At 48.2% G+C, this 17,880-nt stretch overlaps 2 protein-coding genes across 6 annotated transcripts in view; one reads left to right on the top strand and one right to left on the bottom strand.

Moving 5' to 3' along the window:
* LOC140217386 (BEN domain-containing protein 5-like) overlaps positions 1 to 17,880 on the bottom strand; it is a 386,196-nt gene that overhangs the window by 353,802 nt on the left and 14,514 nt on the right. The gene's annotated exons all lie outside the window — the stretch shown is intronic.
* The window catches only part of LOC140217385 (uncharacterized), a 362,995-nt gene that overhangs the window by 146,590 nt on the left and 198,525 nt on the right, over positions 1 to 17,880 (top strand). For 4 of the 5 annotated variants that reach the window (XR_011893938.1, XR_011893939.1, XR_011893940.1 and 1 more), the window contains one exon: positions 13,250 to 13,589. The exons of the other annotated variant lie outside the window; for it this stretch is intronic. Coding sequence is in view for 1 of the 4 variants with exons in the window: in XM_072287957.1 (XP_072144058.1) it covers positions 13,250 to 13,291 (42 nt within the window). In the remaining 3 variants the exon portion in view is untranslated. Of the gene's footprint in view, positions 1 to 13,249; positions 13,590 to 17,880 lie in introns of those variants that run through there. 5 annotated transcript variants of the gene reach the window in all.

The following is a 17,880-nucleotide window of genomic DNA, read 5'->3' on the forward strand; positions in this document are numbered from 1 at the left end:
GAGGCATAACATTGTGCGGGCTTTTGGACTCTGGAAGAGATGTTTTCCATGCCTCAGGACAAAGCTGGAAACGCTGACAGCGGACGGTTGCAATTATCACCGCATGTGCCGCACTGCTCAACGTTGCTTGCACTTTGCGGGAACCCATCCCTAATGGCGATGAACCATAGCCTGAAGATGCAGGTGTGAAATTGTACGAACCTGACTCACTTCTGGATACCCAACATCGAAGGCACCTTGTCCAGCGTTGCTTCACAAGTGCCCGAAGTGAAGATGACAGTGATATGGACACTGCGTAGAGGTTGTGGTCTCCTCGCTACGCTCACGGCGCGTGTGATCCAATATCGCGCGCGCTGGACGACCACCGCGGGTTCGAGCACTCCGAGCTGCCATGTATACAGCACCGCGTCAGCACCTGCTCCGGTGCGCTCCATGTGCCAACGCGATGTTGCGCGCATACGCGCCCCACCGGCCCCAGGTCGGGGACAGTGAGACTGTGCGTGGAGCAAAGGAGACCCTAGGCGTGATACTTGGGAAAGAAGAAATAACATTTAGTAAGCTGGGATTCGATACAAGCACCAGTCGCCGGTGGCCGCTAACGGCGCACTGCGACAGAGAACAAAGAACCGAGCACTGAGAGGCTGCCTATCCTTCAGTCAGCGCCTGCCATCGTGCGCCCCACAACAAAGAAAATGGAAATAGAAAGAAATGACAGACGGGGGCATGATCGGAAGACGCTGCCTCAAGGCATTGAGACGACGGAGAGTATGCGCACCTGCTGAGCCGAAGTAACCATCGGCCGGTGGCGGACAAAGGGGGCCACCGCTGGCAGAGAGGAACACATGCGCACCTTCAGACGCCCTGATGTGGTCTCCCCGGGCCTCGTCTTGTGCTCGCGTACCCGGAGCGCACGCAAGCAGGGCCTGAATCCCGCCAAAATGTTGGCCAATGGGTGAAGCCCATTGACCTTCCCGTGGGCGGGATGGCAGCAGAGTGACAGTGTTTTATGACCCGCTGCCACCCCGTCCAGGCAAGGAGGAGAGGGACACGGAGCCCCCGGAAAGGCAATGCAATGACTCCACACAACCACCGCGAGAGCCCGAAACCCCACGTCCCTCCCCCCTTAAATGCCCCCTACCAATGCAAGGCTGGTGGCTTTGCTGCCATCCCAAAACGAAAACAATGAACAAAGAAATAGTCATTACAATGCAATACCAGAGCTATCCATTGGCAGCTAGAACTTAATATCACCAGCCTCCAAAAGATAAATTAAAGAAGAACATCACAGGAAGAAAAGCAAGCCATTAGGATAAATCAAATAGGGAGGTCTGAGGCAAACAACAGCAACAAAAGAAGTCTACATGAACCCACGCTTTAACTTGAACATGCACAATAAGAGCATCCACTGAAGAAAAGGTAAGAGTAACAATAAAAGACAAACTCTTAGAGACATAAAGATATTCGGACACAACACGAACAAGGCAAATTAATATGTTGGCCTATACCACCAATCAAAACAATATACAATAAAATAAACGGTTCAGAAAACGTACAAAGAATGCCCAGGTGAAAAATCTTCGGGGAGTCTAAACACCAAGGCCAAATGCCACGCGTGTGACTTCAAGCCAATTCAACAGCGTCCAGCAACGGCCTATGGTGCCGGTGCTTCTGGCGGTGTCTCCTCCATGGTACGGCCATGTCGTGGCCGCACTGCCTGATCCACAGCCCCACCGTCGCCAGGCCTCCATCCAGGTCGACATCGCCTGTTGGCGCAACACGGCAGTGAAAACGCACGCGAAACTTTCTCGGAACACAAAACACATAGATACGAAGAAATTAACATAAAAGCAAAACAAAATATACCCAAGGAAACATACATTAAAGCAAAACAAAGACGGCTAGGTAAAACACAGAGAAACAAGTAGCCTAACAAAGAAACACTGAACAAAGGAAAACAAGGACAGAGAAAGACGGAGAACAGCCTGCCTGATTTCAGCAAACTGGATCGCTGATTGCGTTTTGAAGAGAAATGGATGGCTTATCCAAAGTTGGGGACTCTCATGGGCAAGCCTTGTCTCAGTATACATGGTTACTCCGTCTAAGTTCAGCTGAACACAGTAAACGTGGTCTTCACTAGCGCAATGACATGGGACTTTGACGCTAGCGGAAATTCCTTCCACGGATGCACACTGTCCATCCGCGACACCAATGAAAATATATTTTGACTACACGATGTCTATGTAATGAACAGACGTGGAAGGTTCCAGGGCCAAGTCGCAGAGGTAATCAGTTTTAAAGAAAACCTTGGCACTCTGATGACTGTGCGATACTTGTCGGAGTGGTGCTAAATCGCGTTTCTGTGGCGCCGGGGGTTAACACCTTAAACGCAGCTCTCACATTGCAGTGTTAGCGGGTGGCACGCGATCTTCATTGGCCGAGCTCGTTGTGACCCCGCAGAGCGAACCTACCCGGGGCAACAGCGACACACGCTGTATCCGGGCCGTGAGCCCGTTGCAATACCAGCAATGTTACGGCGCTCCGCCTCCCTGAGGCTGTCGAACTATGTACAATTATTTACAAAACTGGTGACTCTGTGGTCTCTTTGGCGTTCTTCACACCGTTAAAAAAATACAGAAAGATGATTCTGACACCCTAGTGGGGGTGGTTGGTTTCGTTCCCCTGGCTGGCTTTCACCCCGGGCTGTCCTTCCCATCATCGTTGCGGGGGAGCATACCCTTCTGTGCGCGCGGCAGTGGGATGTCCGGGGCGCTTGCTTCTTCGTGGAGCAGGCTCGTTTTGTGGCCTTTGTCTTCGCTCAGCTATTGCACTGCCAGTCTCGCCCCTCAATTGATGGTGCAGAAGGCACCACCACTAACCGGTCGGCCTGAATGGAGATATTCGGCAACACAGGGCATAACAATAACGCATCAACTATCACAGCTTGAATGAGAAAAGGCACGCATCAACTGAAAACTGCTGGGCAGGCCACTGAGCCGCGCCAACAATAGCAAAACGCATATACAGTGCAGTCCACTTAAAACGATATCGAGAAAAATAAAAACTATGATCATTATAATTGATGATCGTTATATCTGGACTGCAATCATTAAAAAAAATTTAAAAACACTGAACGTACCTTTGCAGCTCCGAACTCGAATTCGCGACTTGCTCTAAAGAATAGAATATGTAGAAAGTAGGCTGTGAAAAACAAACTTTATTTCTAGCGCCAATGACCGTGAGAAGCGTTAGGCGTGCCGAAATAGTCCGAAATCTGCGCTTACTCTTGCCGCAGCTTCAGCTTCACAACCGCGGTGTGCATGGATTCCAGCTGCTGCGTGAGCACTGGCGGCAATCCTTTAGCATGCAGAAAATCAATTAAGGAGTCGATCGAGGTCGGGGTCAAGGAGCCACTGTCAATCTCGTCATTGTCCCTGCTGCCGTTGCCACCGTCGCACAACTTTGCTGTCTGTCGAGACAGCACATCTTCGGCGATCGCCTCGTCGATGACCTCATTGCAGAACGAGGCAGCACTGTCTGCAGACAAAAACTCCTCCATCGACGCACCACCTGTGTCATCAGTAGGAACGAGCTCCCAGAGCTCGGTTATTTCAGCGGCTTCCACTGTGTGGGTTGGGGAAGTTCGTCCCGACGCACAAAGCCCGCCTTTTTGAAGCTCTTGTATATGGTTGACTGCTTTACTTCATACCACGCACCATAAATGAAGCGCACGGCTTTCAAAAGGCCGATCTTCAGGTCAGGGGGCCCATCTGCATGACCTGACGTGCCAGGAGCTGCGCGGTCAATGGCTAAAATTAGCCACTCCAGCATGCACCGCCGATACAGGACTTCATGGTTGGCGATCACACCGGCGTCCAAGGGCTGCAGGCCTACCGTAGTATTCGGAGGCAGAAACATCAATTTGACAGACGTTAGCTTCGGGCTAACGCTGTGTGCGCTACAGTTGTCAAGTAGCAACACTACTTTTCTTCCTTGGCCTTCAATCATACTGTCGAACTCGAGCAGCCATTCTTCGAACAGGTCGCGGGTCATCCACGCCTTCTTATTGCTGCGATAGTAGGCCGGGATGTGCTGATTCTTAAAGCACGTTGGCTTCTTTGATCGCCCAATCATGAAAGGCTTGAGACGATGGCTCCCATCCATGCTAACGCACAGCAACACAGTCACCCTAAGTTTCGAGTGCTTCCCGCCTGGGCATTGATCTTCTTTAAGAGCGTGAGTCTTTGACGGCAACATGTGAAAAAACAAAGCAGTTTTGTCGCAATTATATGTGTCCTTCTCCGCGTAGCGCTTCAGCACGCCGGGCAGCTTTGTCTGTATGTCCAAAGACGCCGCTTCCCCTACCACGTTTTTGTAAATGATTCCGTGCCGCTCTTTAAAGTGCTGAATCCAGCCTTGTCCAGGCTCAATATTTGGGCATCCAAGAAGAAAAGCGAAGTTTTTCGCTTTGGTAGTAAGTATTGGCCCACTGAAAGGCACATTATGCAGGCGGGTTAGGATGAACTACTGGTAAGGCGCCTCTTTAACATCAGCGTACAGAACTGTCGTCGCAGCAAAAGTCGGTCAAGGCTTTGCCGACTTTTCTACGTGACAGTGGCCTATTAGAAAGACTATAATGACCCCATTTCATCCCTTTTCATATTTTTTTTTTCTCACGCTTTTATTTTTGTCACGCTCTTCTTTCCGTCTTTACTTCCCCTTTTCCCTTCCCCTAGTGCAGGGTAGCAAACCGGAGGTTTTAAGTCTGGTTAACCTCCCTGCCTTTCTCTCATTTGCATCTCTCTCTCTCTCTCAGCGTACAGAGGGTCTCTAACCCTTTTCCGCTGATCGGCATGGCCGCTGATAGCTCCTGCCTTCACAATCGCGGTGCTCCTAGTTTTCAAGATGGTTGATATCGACTGGGCGAGCTCATACTTCCTCACGAGGGCGCTCACCTTGAAGCCGCGTCGAGAGTCCTGCAAAATATCCATCTTCGTGTCAAGCGATACAGCTTTGCGCTTTGTCGGCGCCATCTTCGAACTGGGTTGTACCGTTGGTTGCACGCTACTTCGGTGGCTTCAGCCTGCTATCGCGCTCGCTGAGAGAGAGAGAGAGAGACTGAGTGGGGGACGGGCGCCACCATGCCGCTTTGCTTGTCGCCTTTTTTTTTCTCTTTCGGAGCGACTGTAGCCGACGCGCACGAAGCAGCTAGCACCATCTTGTGGCGCGCTGCGCCAGCTCAGGTACTCTCCAGTGCGCGGGCGGGGCGGGACACGCTGCATGTTAATGGCGGCAGATACGAACTTGCGTAGGTAAACATCGCCTCGTCTCAACATTTCAGTTCGTTTCAGGGAACTAAGCAACGCAAATGTTACGATTATTTGGCATGGAAAACGCCATCCAGACAGCAAAATTTTGATCGATATCCAATATGCGGTGAATAACCTATCGTTATATATGGGTTTCTTTCCCATAGACCTAATGCATAAAATAATCTAATATTCCAATAATATAATAATATAACAACTGTATATCGTTATAATCGATATACAGTCGCCAACTGATTTTCAGGACTCCAAAAATTCGGACATGCACAATTATTCGGTCTGCTTTGCAGCACCGCCATTATCCCTGTAGACCATAATGTATAACAACTGCCGAAAGTTTGGACACCTTGCAACCTCTCGTCTGATTTTTCGGACGCTCCTTGAGCCAACTCGATCGGGAGCACCATGCACCGACTGTGACCGGTGCATGCTTCGACCATAGCCTCCTATATTATAGGAGGCTATGGGAGGAGGCATAGCTTCCTATAAAATATAGGAGGCTATGCTTCGACTCGCTGAACGCCATTATTGTTGTGAATGGAGCCTCCATGCTGCCCCGCGAAGTGGCGCTACTGCAAATCCCCGCTCATTATCATCGTTTCTGCCTGGTTCGATAGAGTGGCTCTACAGCAGTTCCGGTTTCAGCTTAGTAAGCCATGTCAAGACAATCCAGCAGCTGATTTGTTTCTTCGCGCACGACGCTGCGAGTAGGCCACGTTTTTCGTTTGTGCAACTGGTGTCGGCATGGTGGTGTTTGCTTTTTGTGCTGTCTCGAGGTTCCGGTCATCCAACGCGGCATACGGGAACATCGCGTCAAGTGTCTAATGGCGCCGACAGTGCCCCCGCAGACTGCGCTGGGGAATGCCAGCAAGCGGGTGCCAGGAGGCCTAAGATTTGTCGCCTAAGATGTGCGCCCTACTGACGCGGAAAATGTTCTGCCGAGACCTGCGCAGTGGTTGCATTGCGATTCCGGACACCGTCTCATTTGACAGTCTCAGTGGTGCTGACACTGCTGTACTGACATGCGCAGAACTCGACGACGGCGAGATCATTTGTCAGGTTTCTGTTGCACCTGCACGATGACTCCGAGTCAGGGGATGACGGACCATGTGCTACGCTGCCGTCGCATGCGGAGCGTGTACAAGCAGTGACTGTGCTTTCAGTCACCTATAGTGACCGTACGACCCTCTCCGAGATTCAGACTTATCTGATTGTGCGCAAACAGAACAGCTTGCAATGGCGCATTCATGATTTCTACATGCCTATGCCGAACCCGAATAAGTGCGTGGAAATAAATGATTTCATTTTTTTTTCTTAATCTGCTTTTTCGGACACCTGTTTATTCGGACACTTCCGCAGTCCCCGTGAGGTCCGAATAAACGGTCGGCGACTGTATCGTTGTAAGTGGACTGCAGTCCGCGCAGTTAGCAGTCGCCAGAATGGTAATGGTTCTAGAGACTCATGGAAATCTGTCGGACTCACCGAATCGTTGAGCACATGGAAGAACGGAAAAGTCAGCCTTCCCGGTACGAATCGGCGAGACCTCCGGGCCCGCATGGTCCACAATCGAGGACGACTGCAGAATCTCGGTGGCCACTTGACTCCGGTCCTCATCCGCACTTCGCAGCACGGAACTTCAAAGCAGGTGTCCAATACGCTTACTACGCTACTTTGACTGAGGCAAGGTATGACAGAAAGAGCGAGAGGAAAATAAGCGAATTCAGCACACGGGGGAGAGACATGGCTCGGTTAACAAATTGCGTTCGCAACGCAACCTCAGCAACGCAGCAGCCCGGATACTTGGCGACCAGAGGCTGATTAGGCCCCTGGCCCCACGTTGGGCACCAATTTGTGGTCTCGCTACGCTCACGGCGCGCACGCTGTGATGTAGCGCGTGCCGGACGACCACTGTGGATTCGAGCACTCCGAGCCGCCTGCTCCAGCCCGCTCAGTGTGCCGACGTGCCGCTGCACACGTACGCGCCATGCAGGCCCCAGCCAGGGGAAAGCGACACCGCGCGCGAAGCAAGGGAGACCCTAGGCGTGGCACTCGGGAAAGAAGATATAACATTGGGATTCGATACAAACACCAGTTTTATCAACACGTCCGAATCTAAATCTAATTGCGGCACAATATGTGACCAAGTGGTCGCCGGTGGCCGCTAACAGCGCACTGTGACAGAGAACAAAGAACCGAGCACTGAGAGGCTGCCTATCCTTCGGTCAGCGCCTGCCATCGCTCGCCTCACAGCAGAGAAATTGGAAATAGAAAGAAATGGCAGACGGGGGCACGATCGGAAGACGCTGCCTCAGGGCATCGAGACGACGGAAGAGTGCGCGCACCCGCCGAGGCCGGGATCCTGCCGAGCCGAACCATCGGCCGGCGGCAGACAAAGGGGGCCGCAGCCGGCAGAGAGGAACACGTACGCACCTTCAGACATGTAGTCTCCATGGGCACCGTCTTGCGTGCGCATACTCGAATCGCGCGCAAGCAGGGCCCGAATCGCGCAAGAACGTTGGCCAATGTGTGAAGCCCATTGACCTTCCCGTGGGCGGGATGACAGCAGAGAGACAGACCCGCTGCCACCCCGTCCAGGCAAGGAGGAGAGGGACACGGAGCCCCCGCAAACGCAATGCAACGGCTCCACCACAGTGCTCCATCATAACCACCACGAGAGCCCGAAACCCCGCAAGGTAAAACTGCGATCAATGCTGCGTAATTAAAAGTGGAGAAGCGTTCGCATATCAGACAGTGCCGATTCTTTAGGATAAATGAAATTGACTTTATTCCTTAATATGGCATCTGGCCAGGTTTATTATTGCCACCGCCTCTCATATAATCATAACTTTTGGAACCAGCATTCTCCCTGAATCAATAGAAACCGGCTACTGCAAGCTTCGTGTTAGACCGTACATCCCAAATCCGCGTCGATGCTTTAAGTGTCAGCGTTTTGGGCATGGGTCGCAAACCTGCAGAGGACGTGCTACTTGTGCTAAGTGTAGTTCTTCTGAACACGCTTCTGACATCTGCACTTCACCAAACCACTGTGCCAACTGTGAAGGAGATCACCCCGCCTACTCGCGATCGTGCCCCTCGTGGAAAAAGGAGAAACAAATAATAGAACTGAAAGTCAAACTAAACCTATCTTTTCCAGAGGCACGTAAGTGTTTCTCACTCCAAAATCAGTCCAGTCCTTCCTACACCGATGTGGCGCGCCGGGGGGCAGCGCTACATCTTCAGGCGGCCGCGCAAGTCACACGGAGTGTGACGGCGGTTACGCCACCAGCCCCCTTGGCGGGAGCAGCCACGGCTCTTCCGCCCCCTACCACGAACGGCCAGCAGACTTCCGAGCCTGCTGGTCCCAGGGCCACTGCTCGTGCAGGCAGGCCCGAAAAACCCCCGCGCGTGCCCGCTGAGCGGGCGTCATCCAGCGCCTCTGACGAGGCGATGGATGTAACAAAAACTTCTCCGGCGTCTCAGACGCCGAGGGAACGGCGTTGCTCCCTGGAGCGCGCCAAGAAAAAAGAAATACCCCGCATCAAGGGGCCTGGAAAGGTCCCTTGAGCCAACCTAATTCATATCTCTTGACACACAGCACATAAACACAAACAATATGGATACACAAATATTACACTGGAACGTGAGAGGTCTGATCCACAACCTCGATGATATCAAAGAACTCTTACACAAATACAATCCAAAGGTGCTGTGTGTTCAGGAGACACATCTTAAATCTATGCAAACAAACTTTCTTAGGCAATATGCTATTTTCAGGAAGGACCGAGATGATGCTGTTGCATCGTCCGGCGGCGTAGCAATAATAGTAGACAGAGGCGTTGCTTGTCGGCAACTGCAACTCCGAACTCCCCTTGAGGCAGTTGCTATCCAAGCAGTACTATTCAATAAATTAGTTACTATCACGTCCGTATAGATCCCCCCAAATTATCAACTCTCTAGCACAACATTTCAAAGCTTTATTGATGAGCTGCGTCACCCTTACATAGTCGTCGGTGATCTAAATGCGCATAGTACACTGTGGGGTGACTCACGCTGTGATGCGAGAGGACGGCTTATAGAAAACATCCTATTCACTTCAAGTTCCTGCTTGCTTAATAAGAAAAAGCCAACGTTTTACAGCTCTACACATAAAACATTTTCTTCGATAGACCTAAGCATAGCGTCTAGTACAATTGTGCCATATCTCCAGTGGGATGTCATTAATAACCCTTATGGCAGTGATCACTTCCCCATCGTCCTAAACCTTAAAAAACAAAGTGAGTATCCTGCACATGTTCCTCGATGGAAAGTTGATTCAGCCGACTGGACGAAGTCTCGCGAAGTAACGCAGCTGCCCTGGAATGATATCTGTGAACTTAGCCTAGACGACGCAGTAGCATACATAACAGCGTTCATTATTGATGCTGCATCAGTATGTATCCCCCAAACAAAAGGGTCGCCCTCGAAACGACGTATTCCATGGTGGAATGAGGAGTGTAGGGAAGCCAGGAAAAAGCAAAACAAGGCTTGGAATCTCCTCCGTAACTCACCAACCGCAGAGAACCTAATTAATTTCAAGGCGATCAAGTCGCAAGGGAGAAGAACGCGCCGCCGCGCTAAACGCGAGAGTTGAAAAAACTACATAAGCAGCATCGATTCATATACAGACGAACGAAAAGCCTGGAACAGGGTTAACAAAATAAAAGGCCGCGAAACTCACCCCTTACCTTTATTAAATACACAAGGAGACACCCTGGAGGATCAGGCAGATTGTCTAGGAGCACATTTCGAGCACATTTCCAGTACATCACATTACACAGATACATTCCTAAAATACCAGCGACTAGCAGAACAGATGAATTTGGATCGGAAAAGCACATCCAACGAAGCATACAACCGTTCATTTGGAATGGCTGAGTTCCAGGCCTCACTGAACTGTTGCAACAAGTCCGCTCCAGGAAGTGACAGGATAATGTATGAGATGATCAGACACTTACACCCCGAAACCCAAAAAACACTACTGTCACTCTTTAATTCCATGTTCTCTGCAGGCTACATTCCTTCTGTTTGGAAAGAAGCAATCGTAATCCCTATTCTCAAAGAGGGCAAGGACCCTTCCTCACCCAACAATTATAGGCCCATAGCTCTGACAAGTTGTATATGCAAATTATTTGAGAAAATGATTAACCGTCGCCTCATCCATTTTCTTGAAAGCAGCAAGATACTCGATCCCTTACAGTGCGGTTTTAGAGATGGTAGATCCACAACAGATCACCTTGTCCGCATCGAGACAAATATCCGCGATGCCTTTGTCCACAAGCAGTTTTTCCTGTCTGTATCCTTAGATATGGAGAAGGCATACGACACAACCTGGCGCTTTGGAATCCTCCGCGATCTGTCTGAAATTGGAGTTCGAGGCAACTTGCTATACACCATTCAGAGTTACCTCTCCAATCGCACGTTCCGTGTTAGAGTTGGTAACGTTCTGTCCCGTCCATTTACGCAGGAGGCTGGTGTTCCACAAGGAGGCGTGCTCAGCTGCACTCTTTTTATAGTCAAAATGAACTCTATCCAGACTGCCATACCACGTAGTATGTTTTATTCTGTATATGTAGATGACATCCAGATAGGTTTTAAATCATGTAATCTAAGTATCTGTGAGCGACATGTACAGCTTTGCATAAATAAATTGTCTAAGTGGGCGGACGAAAATGGTTTTAGGCTAAATCCGAGAAAAAGTATGTGCGTCCTGTTCTCTATTAAAAGAGGTATACTGGTGGAACCCGTAATCAATCTCAATGGAGAACGGTTATCTGTGAGCTGTGAACACAAATTCTTAGGGATCCTTCTAGACAGTAAGCTAACCTTTGTGCCACACCTGAAGTATCTTAAGGCAAAGTGCCTCAAGACTATGAATCTTCTGAAGCTGTTGTCACGCATAGCTTGGGGAAGCGACAGGAGATGCCTAATAAAGTTGTACAAAAGCCTAATATTAACACGCCTTGACTATGGGGCCATAGTCTCTAATTCTGCTGGACCTAGTACTCTAAGAATGCTAGATCCTGTCCACCACTTAGGCATCCGCCTTGCAACAGGCGCCTTTAGAACTAGTCCTGTGCAAAGCCTTTTCGTCGAATCTAATAAATGGTCGCTGTACTACCAACGGACATATTTGTGTCTTTCGTATGCCTTGAAGGTAAAATCAGCTGCGGATCATCCATGTCATTCAATTATTCACGACTCCTCCACGGCCAGGCTATTCCGTAACCGCCCAGGTGTTTGGCCTCCTCTGTCCCTCCGGTTGGAAGCACTCTCAGAAAAAACAGGAGTCTCTCTTTTAGAGAATGTCTTAATGGCCCCCTCTCGGCTTCCACCACCTTGGGAGTGGCAAACTATCCAATGTGACATCTCCTTCTTAGAAATATCAAAACAAGCACCTGAGGCTCACATACAATCACAACTTAAAGAGAAGTATTCCTGTGACGAATATTACACAGATGCTTCGAAGTCTCCTGCTGGTGTTGCTTACACAGCTCTCGGACCCTCATTTTCAACATCAGGGCCACTAAACCCACACACCAGTATCTTTACGGCAGAAGCATACGGTATACTTTCGGCTGTTAAACACATAAGGCGCAGAAATGTCGCTAAGGCTGTTGTCTTTACAGACTCACTAAGTGTTGTGAGAGCCCTGATTAGCTTACGAAAGCATAAGAATCCCGTTTTGAATGAGCTGTATAGTTTGTTGTGCTCCGCATATATCTGCAACCAAGCGATTATTATATGCTGGGTACCTGGCCATAAAGGTATAAAAGGCAACGTAGCTGCTGACGAAAACGCTACGTCAGTGAGTTTTAGCGACACAGATGGAAATATCCCCATTCCTGCCACAGACCTAAAGCCCTTTCTGCGCCGTAAATTGAGGAAACATTGGCAATCAGAGTGGGATACACAAACATTGAATAAGTTACATATTATAAAACCAAGATTGCGGAATTGGATAAGTGAGAAAACAGCACGGTACAAAGAAGTACTTCTTTGCCGATTAAGAATAGGACACACTTACAGTACTCACTCCTACCTCTTGGCTGGCGGGGATCCTCCTACTTGTAGTAGGTGCGGCGATGGCCTCACAGTCATCCATGCTCTTATCCAGTGCCCTGCAATAGAAACGGAGAGGAAAAAGTATTTCCCTTCTGCATATCGCGAAAATATACCTCTCCATCCTGCATTTTTCCTTAGTGACGAACCGTTTTTCAAACTGCAAACAGTCTTAGATTTTTTAGATGAAACCGACATCCTGAAAATCATTTGGCCAGGCAATTTTTAGCATGTGACTAACAGCCCTGCATTCAAGGGCTCTGTTAAAACCCTGGTGTCAGTGTTGTTTTATTACACAGTGTTTTTTTTAACGACAGCCCATTGCCATAGCCCACATCGCTGCCTAGTCACCGTCATTATTTTAGCAACTATATATTCTACTCCACTTACAGCTACAGATTTTAGGCCCTTTTACAGCCATGTGACATCTACCATAAGGAATTCATTGTGCACGCCATCCATAATACATCAACATTACCACTTGTCATGGCGCTCTTTGGCCAAACCTGGCCCTTACGCCACAAAACACCACACATCATCATTATTGCCACCGCCTCTGAGGAAAATTGCTTTATTTAGTCTTGCGGCACGAGGTCACGTTCAGTAATGCCTCCTGGCCCGAGGAATTCAAGCTGCTTTGTAAGAATTGGTTGTTTGAGGTTTGAGACCCTCTCTTTAGCTTTTAAAACATGCACCTTCATTCTGTGCAGTGTACTCCATTTGCGCTGTTCATTGGCATATTGCTGCATTTTCAAGGCATGTTCGCCTTCTATCATTTTCTTCCTTGCCTCGTGCTCAATACGTCTGATTTCTCGCATTGTCTGCAGCACGAAGGCGAGCCTCCAGCTCTGTCGACAATGCTGTGTTGACAGCAGCAAGACGGCCACCTTGGCGACGACGGACAACTAGCTCAGCGTCTGAACCTTGGTCCATGAAAGCCTGTGTTGTGTTTTGGCTTCAAGATGGCCTTGAAGTTGCCGTTTCTGCAGACAGCCCACCACTGCCGAGAGAAGGTGCTGGCGAGCTCTGCTGTGTTGTAGCCTAAGCAAAACCATTTTCTGCCTGGTTAAGGTTCCTGTTCATGACGAACTCTGCAAGCAACAGTGTTGATGAAAGTTTCACAATGTTTTCGAACAAGACAAATAAACAGTTAACTACAAAAACAAACTTGTTCTTGCCACTTTACTCTGTCCAGAAGAAAGGATGGCAACAATAATTGCAGTGCACGACTACACTACAGCCTTTATGTACTACGTCACACAGCACATATGTACACTTTCTACGTGCTCTATGGCGAGTTGCTTGAGCACAAGCTCCTGCAGCTGCGTTGCAATGGCAGCTTGAATCGCTTGTCTGTATTCCTGGAACCACAGCAATGCAGCATTGGTAGAGTTGGGGAAAGTATCCAACTATCACAGTAATGTGCACATGAATATGCTATTTTTTTACATTATCCGATCATGTGTTTAATTACGCAAAGCCTGCTCCTTGAGCGGAAAATGTGCGTCAATTATAGCAGCAACAGGCAATTACACTGACATTCATTCATTCCTTACAGTACACATGACATGTAGTCCAACTGCAAATTTTGTAGTGCTTTATGATGGTAACGTCAGGCAGGGAGGCCAGCAAGTGTTTGGACTATTATCGCAAAGAAATGGCCTGTGAGTGGCACTCGAGCTATTACTGCACATCTTGTGCGGTGAGGCGTGCCAAGGTGGCCGCAATACTACAGAAATGGTTGTAGTAGTCATAGAAGCTATACTCAACTTACCATTGTTGCTTAATTCCATGTAGGAGTTAAATAAACAAACTTATTTTAGTCGCCAATGTGATGAAAAAGAATGGTGGCACACACACACACACACACATATATAAAGAAGCATGGTGTTGACACCCAAGTAAAAAGAAGTGTCCTTATTTGACGTTTCGGCCGTGGGCCCGTCCTTCGGCAGAGCCAAAATTTAGGTTAAACGCCGCAGTTTCAGATATCGCATATTCTCTCTCTTTCCTTCTCTTGCCTTGTTCTCTGCTTGGACAAGAAAATGCAATCGTGTTAGCGTGAAAAACTTTATGACATTATTGGTGACTATCTCGCTGTGTTCGCAGAAGCCGACCAAGTTTAATTTGTTCCCTGCCAAAGAGGACGACAAGTCAACAATGCTGTCTGCTTTTAGCTTATTAAAGCTGAAGCAGTGCATAAATGAGTATTCCATTTTGCTGATTAATCGCACAAGCCCGCGAGATGGGTAGAGCAGGCCGCCCCTGTCAACATGCTTTGTTAGGCGCGCCTCCTCAGGAAGTTCTTCGCGGGTGTCTCGTAGCAAATCTTTCGCACACTCTTTGCACTTGCTCTTTTTCAGCATCTTACGGGCAACATAGCCAGTCACATAATAAACGATGCTCGAATTGCTTCTTATTGACACTGTAGAGCTGTGGTCGGGCAGCAAATTGCAAGATGAAAGTACTTCGTTCACTTCATTCAAACAACCAACATCCAGTAAATCGTCTGGCTTCCTGTATACTCCTTTCGACGCGCACTTGGCCGAGTTAATCAATCTCTTGATCACTGCAGGCGAAACTTAACCATTTGCAGGTGCCTTGGCGAGACTGCAGAATGCAAAACAGTTCACAGAAACCAAGAACTGCGTGGGAGTGGGATGATCATTTGATCCCGACATTTGCCTAAGGATACCAAAAACATTCTCAAGTGGGTCCTGACTCAAGTTAGAAGTCATTAAGTATTTGTAGCCAAGTGTTCCTGTCACATACGCAAGAATTGAAGTTACGCTTCTGAGGCTTACACAAAGGCCTTCAGCTGTTGGCTGGCTAAGAAAGCCCAGCTTCCCAATTTTTTCTTCCAAGGTATCCATATACGAAAGAAATTGCTGGATTTCTTTCACTTGGAAAGAATTTGGGCGCATTGCGAACGCACCTCGATGTAATGACCTCAATTAGCTTACGCATTCTCCGAATGAATGCCTCAGTTGCCTCTGTGGAGTTGGCACCACAATTCTTTTCTACGTCGTTCTTGTATAAATAAAGTCCTCTAAGAACATCGTCGCTGAAATAGGTGAAAGCCAGGTTCACTTTCATTCGTTCGAAACCATTTGGCTCTACAACAGCTCTTGTGACATGAGGCATCGCCTTTAGACACATTGTGTCTCTATTATCACATTTCCAGGCCTCTTTTACGACGTCGTTTTGGACGACGTCGTAACTATTTACTTTAACTATTTACTTATTTAACAGTAACTATTTACTTTGAGACACCTTCCGGTGTCTCAAAGCAAGCCGACACAAGGGCATTGCATACACATTTCACTAAATGAGAGAAGTCGGATAGAAAATGCAAACTTCTGTTTGCGTCAACAGGGTGCTGCACTTTGCACACCATTTTCTTAACTGTTCCTTCTATGCCAAAAGCTCACCACATACTTCTGTTCCAGGTCGCCGCATCTGTTGTAACGAAATCAACAAAGAGACCTGCGTTCTCGGTAGCTATGGTAGTGTCTACAACATTTGATAAGACATCCGCTTTAACATTGCTGTGAGAATCAAAGACCGCAAGTATTTGCTGAAATTGGCCACAGTATGGATGAAAGATCACAACTAAGCCGTGGTCATAGATTGTCCCTGTTGGTCTGGAGATGTGTGTTTTCCGAGGTCGACAAAACCCTCGATTTGGCCATTGCTGGTAACGTTGACACTTTCAGAGAGTTTAATTTCATCTATTAGGATCCCTCCATGCCTTAAATTCATCCATGCCGCCTGCCTTCTCTTTGATTGCGGCGAGTATTTGCTAATTAAACCCGAAGGTGCTCTTATAAGCTTTTAGGTGTTTACGCAAGCAGCTTTTGCTGGGAAGAGCCATGATGTTATGTTTCCAAATATGTTAGTACAATTTTGGGCCCTTCATTTTCATTACGATGCATTCCAATAGCCACTCAGGACTATATTTCCTGCCTTGAGCGCCTTTTTTTTTTTCGACACTTCAGAGCACGCTCTCACTTGTTGCTGTTGCTTTTCGGGGAGACTGGAGAGCTTAATCTCCAGGCTTGAAGCTGATATCGAAGCATTGATTTCCTTCATCCTCTCGAGCTCAGTACTCGAACTATTTACTTTGGTCTTCTCTCGGCGTAGCTGTATGTTGCACTTCACAAGCTTTCTAGCGGCAATGGCATTTGGCCTCGTAACCTTTTTGTTCTTCGATAGGAGGCTTGATTTAATTAACAACAGCTTGCGCAGATACTTGCATTGTACACATGGTTTGTTGTATTGTGATACGCCGAAGCATTTTATGCTGTGCAACTTGTTGCCATACTCACACCATTTTGTTCTCCCAGAGGTCGAAGAAAGAAAGCTTTTTTCGAAGCCTGAACACGCGCCTATTTCGTTTGCCTCGTGGAGTATACTCTCGACGTCTTTAACATCACACACTTCAGTTTTTTTACGCACACTCCTTGCACGAACACGGAGCAGGGGTAGGAAGAAACTTCCGCAGAAGACAAAACTAATTTTCTAAAAGACACTGTTCCCATCTCCGGCAAGTACATGAAACGCTATTGTTAATACGTTAATTGTAATACGTTAAACCTACGTTAATATGCTTCGCATAATAATACAGTTCTTCAATGTCCACAGAAAATGCTGTGTTCGCTGTTAGCACTCCCGATCTCAAGGCGTCGATCACTACGTTTGAACTGTCAATGCCGAATGGGTCCTCAGTGGCAAGGGCATTCAAGGAACGTTGCAAGAACTTTCAACAGGCTTCTGCCATGAGCCTTCTTCTGTCACTATGGTTCTCATAGGGTAGTCAGGCTTGTGCGTTTTTCCTGTGAAAAACGCGGAAAGTACATCACCCTTGCTCTTTTTAACAGCGTTTTTTAACAACTCCAGGTTAAGCCTCTTTAGCAGCTCCAAAGCACTTCTTTTCACTTTTTCTGGTTTTACGCACACAACCTTGAAGTTTTTGTTCAAAGCTACTCTCAAGTTTGCTGGCATTCACCTAGTATAACCATGTACCAACTAGCCCAACAAGCCACTCTCAGGAGTTCTGCACTTGAAAAGCCGCCACCATGCTGTGCAGCATATTCCTCCCATTCTTTGAGAAAAACAATGAACTCATTCAAAAACTGTGCACTTCTTGAATCAGCACGAAGGCCTTTTGATGGGACTCTAGACGACATTATAAAAATTAGTCTTTCCATTACTTTTACAAACCGTTCTGTCGGTTCGATGTTTCTGACGTTGTCCCTTTGCAAATGCGGGTGAGGAGCTGCGGGTTCCTCATCCGCATGAGGATACATTCCAACACCCACAGCTAATCGAACCGCATGCCCCGGGTTGACTTTCTGGAAGCTGCCTCGAAACATGCCTTCAGAGCAAACGCTGCTTTGGAGGAAGGCCTCTGATTTTCTCCTCCAGCACAGTAGTTGGGATGGACTGCGTGAGTGCC

Source organism: Dermacentor andersoni, chromosome 4 (assembly GCF_023375885.2).
Source record: "Dermacentor andersoni chromosome 4, qqDerAnde1_hic_scaffold, whole genome shotgun sequence".
In the NCBI taxonomy this organism is placed as follows: Eukaryota; Metazoa; Arthropoda; class Arachnida; order Ixodida; family Ixodidae; genus Dermacentor; species Dermacentor andersoni.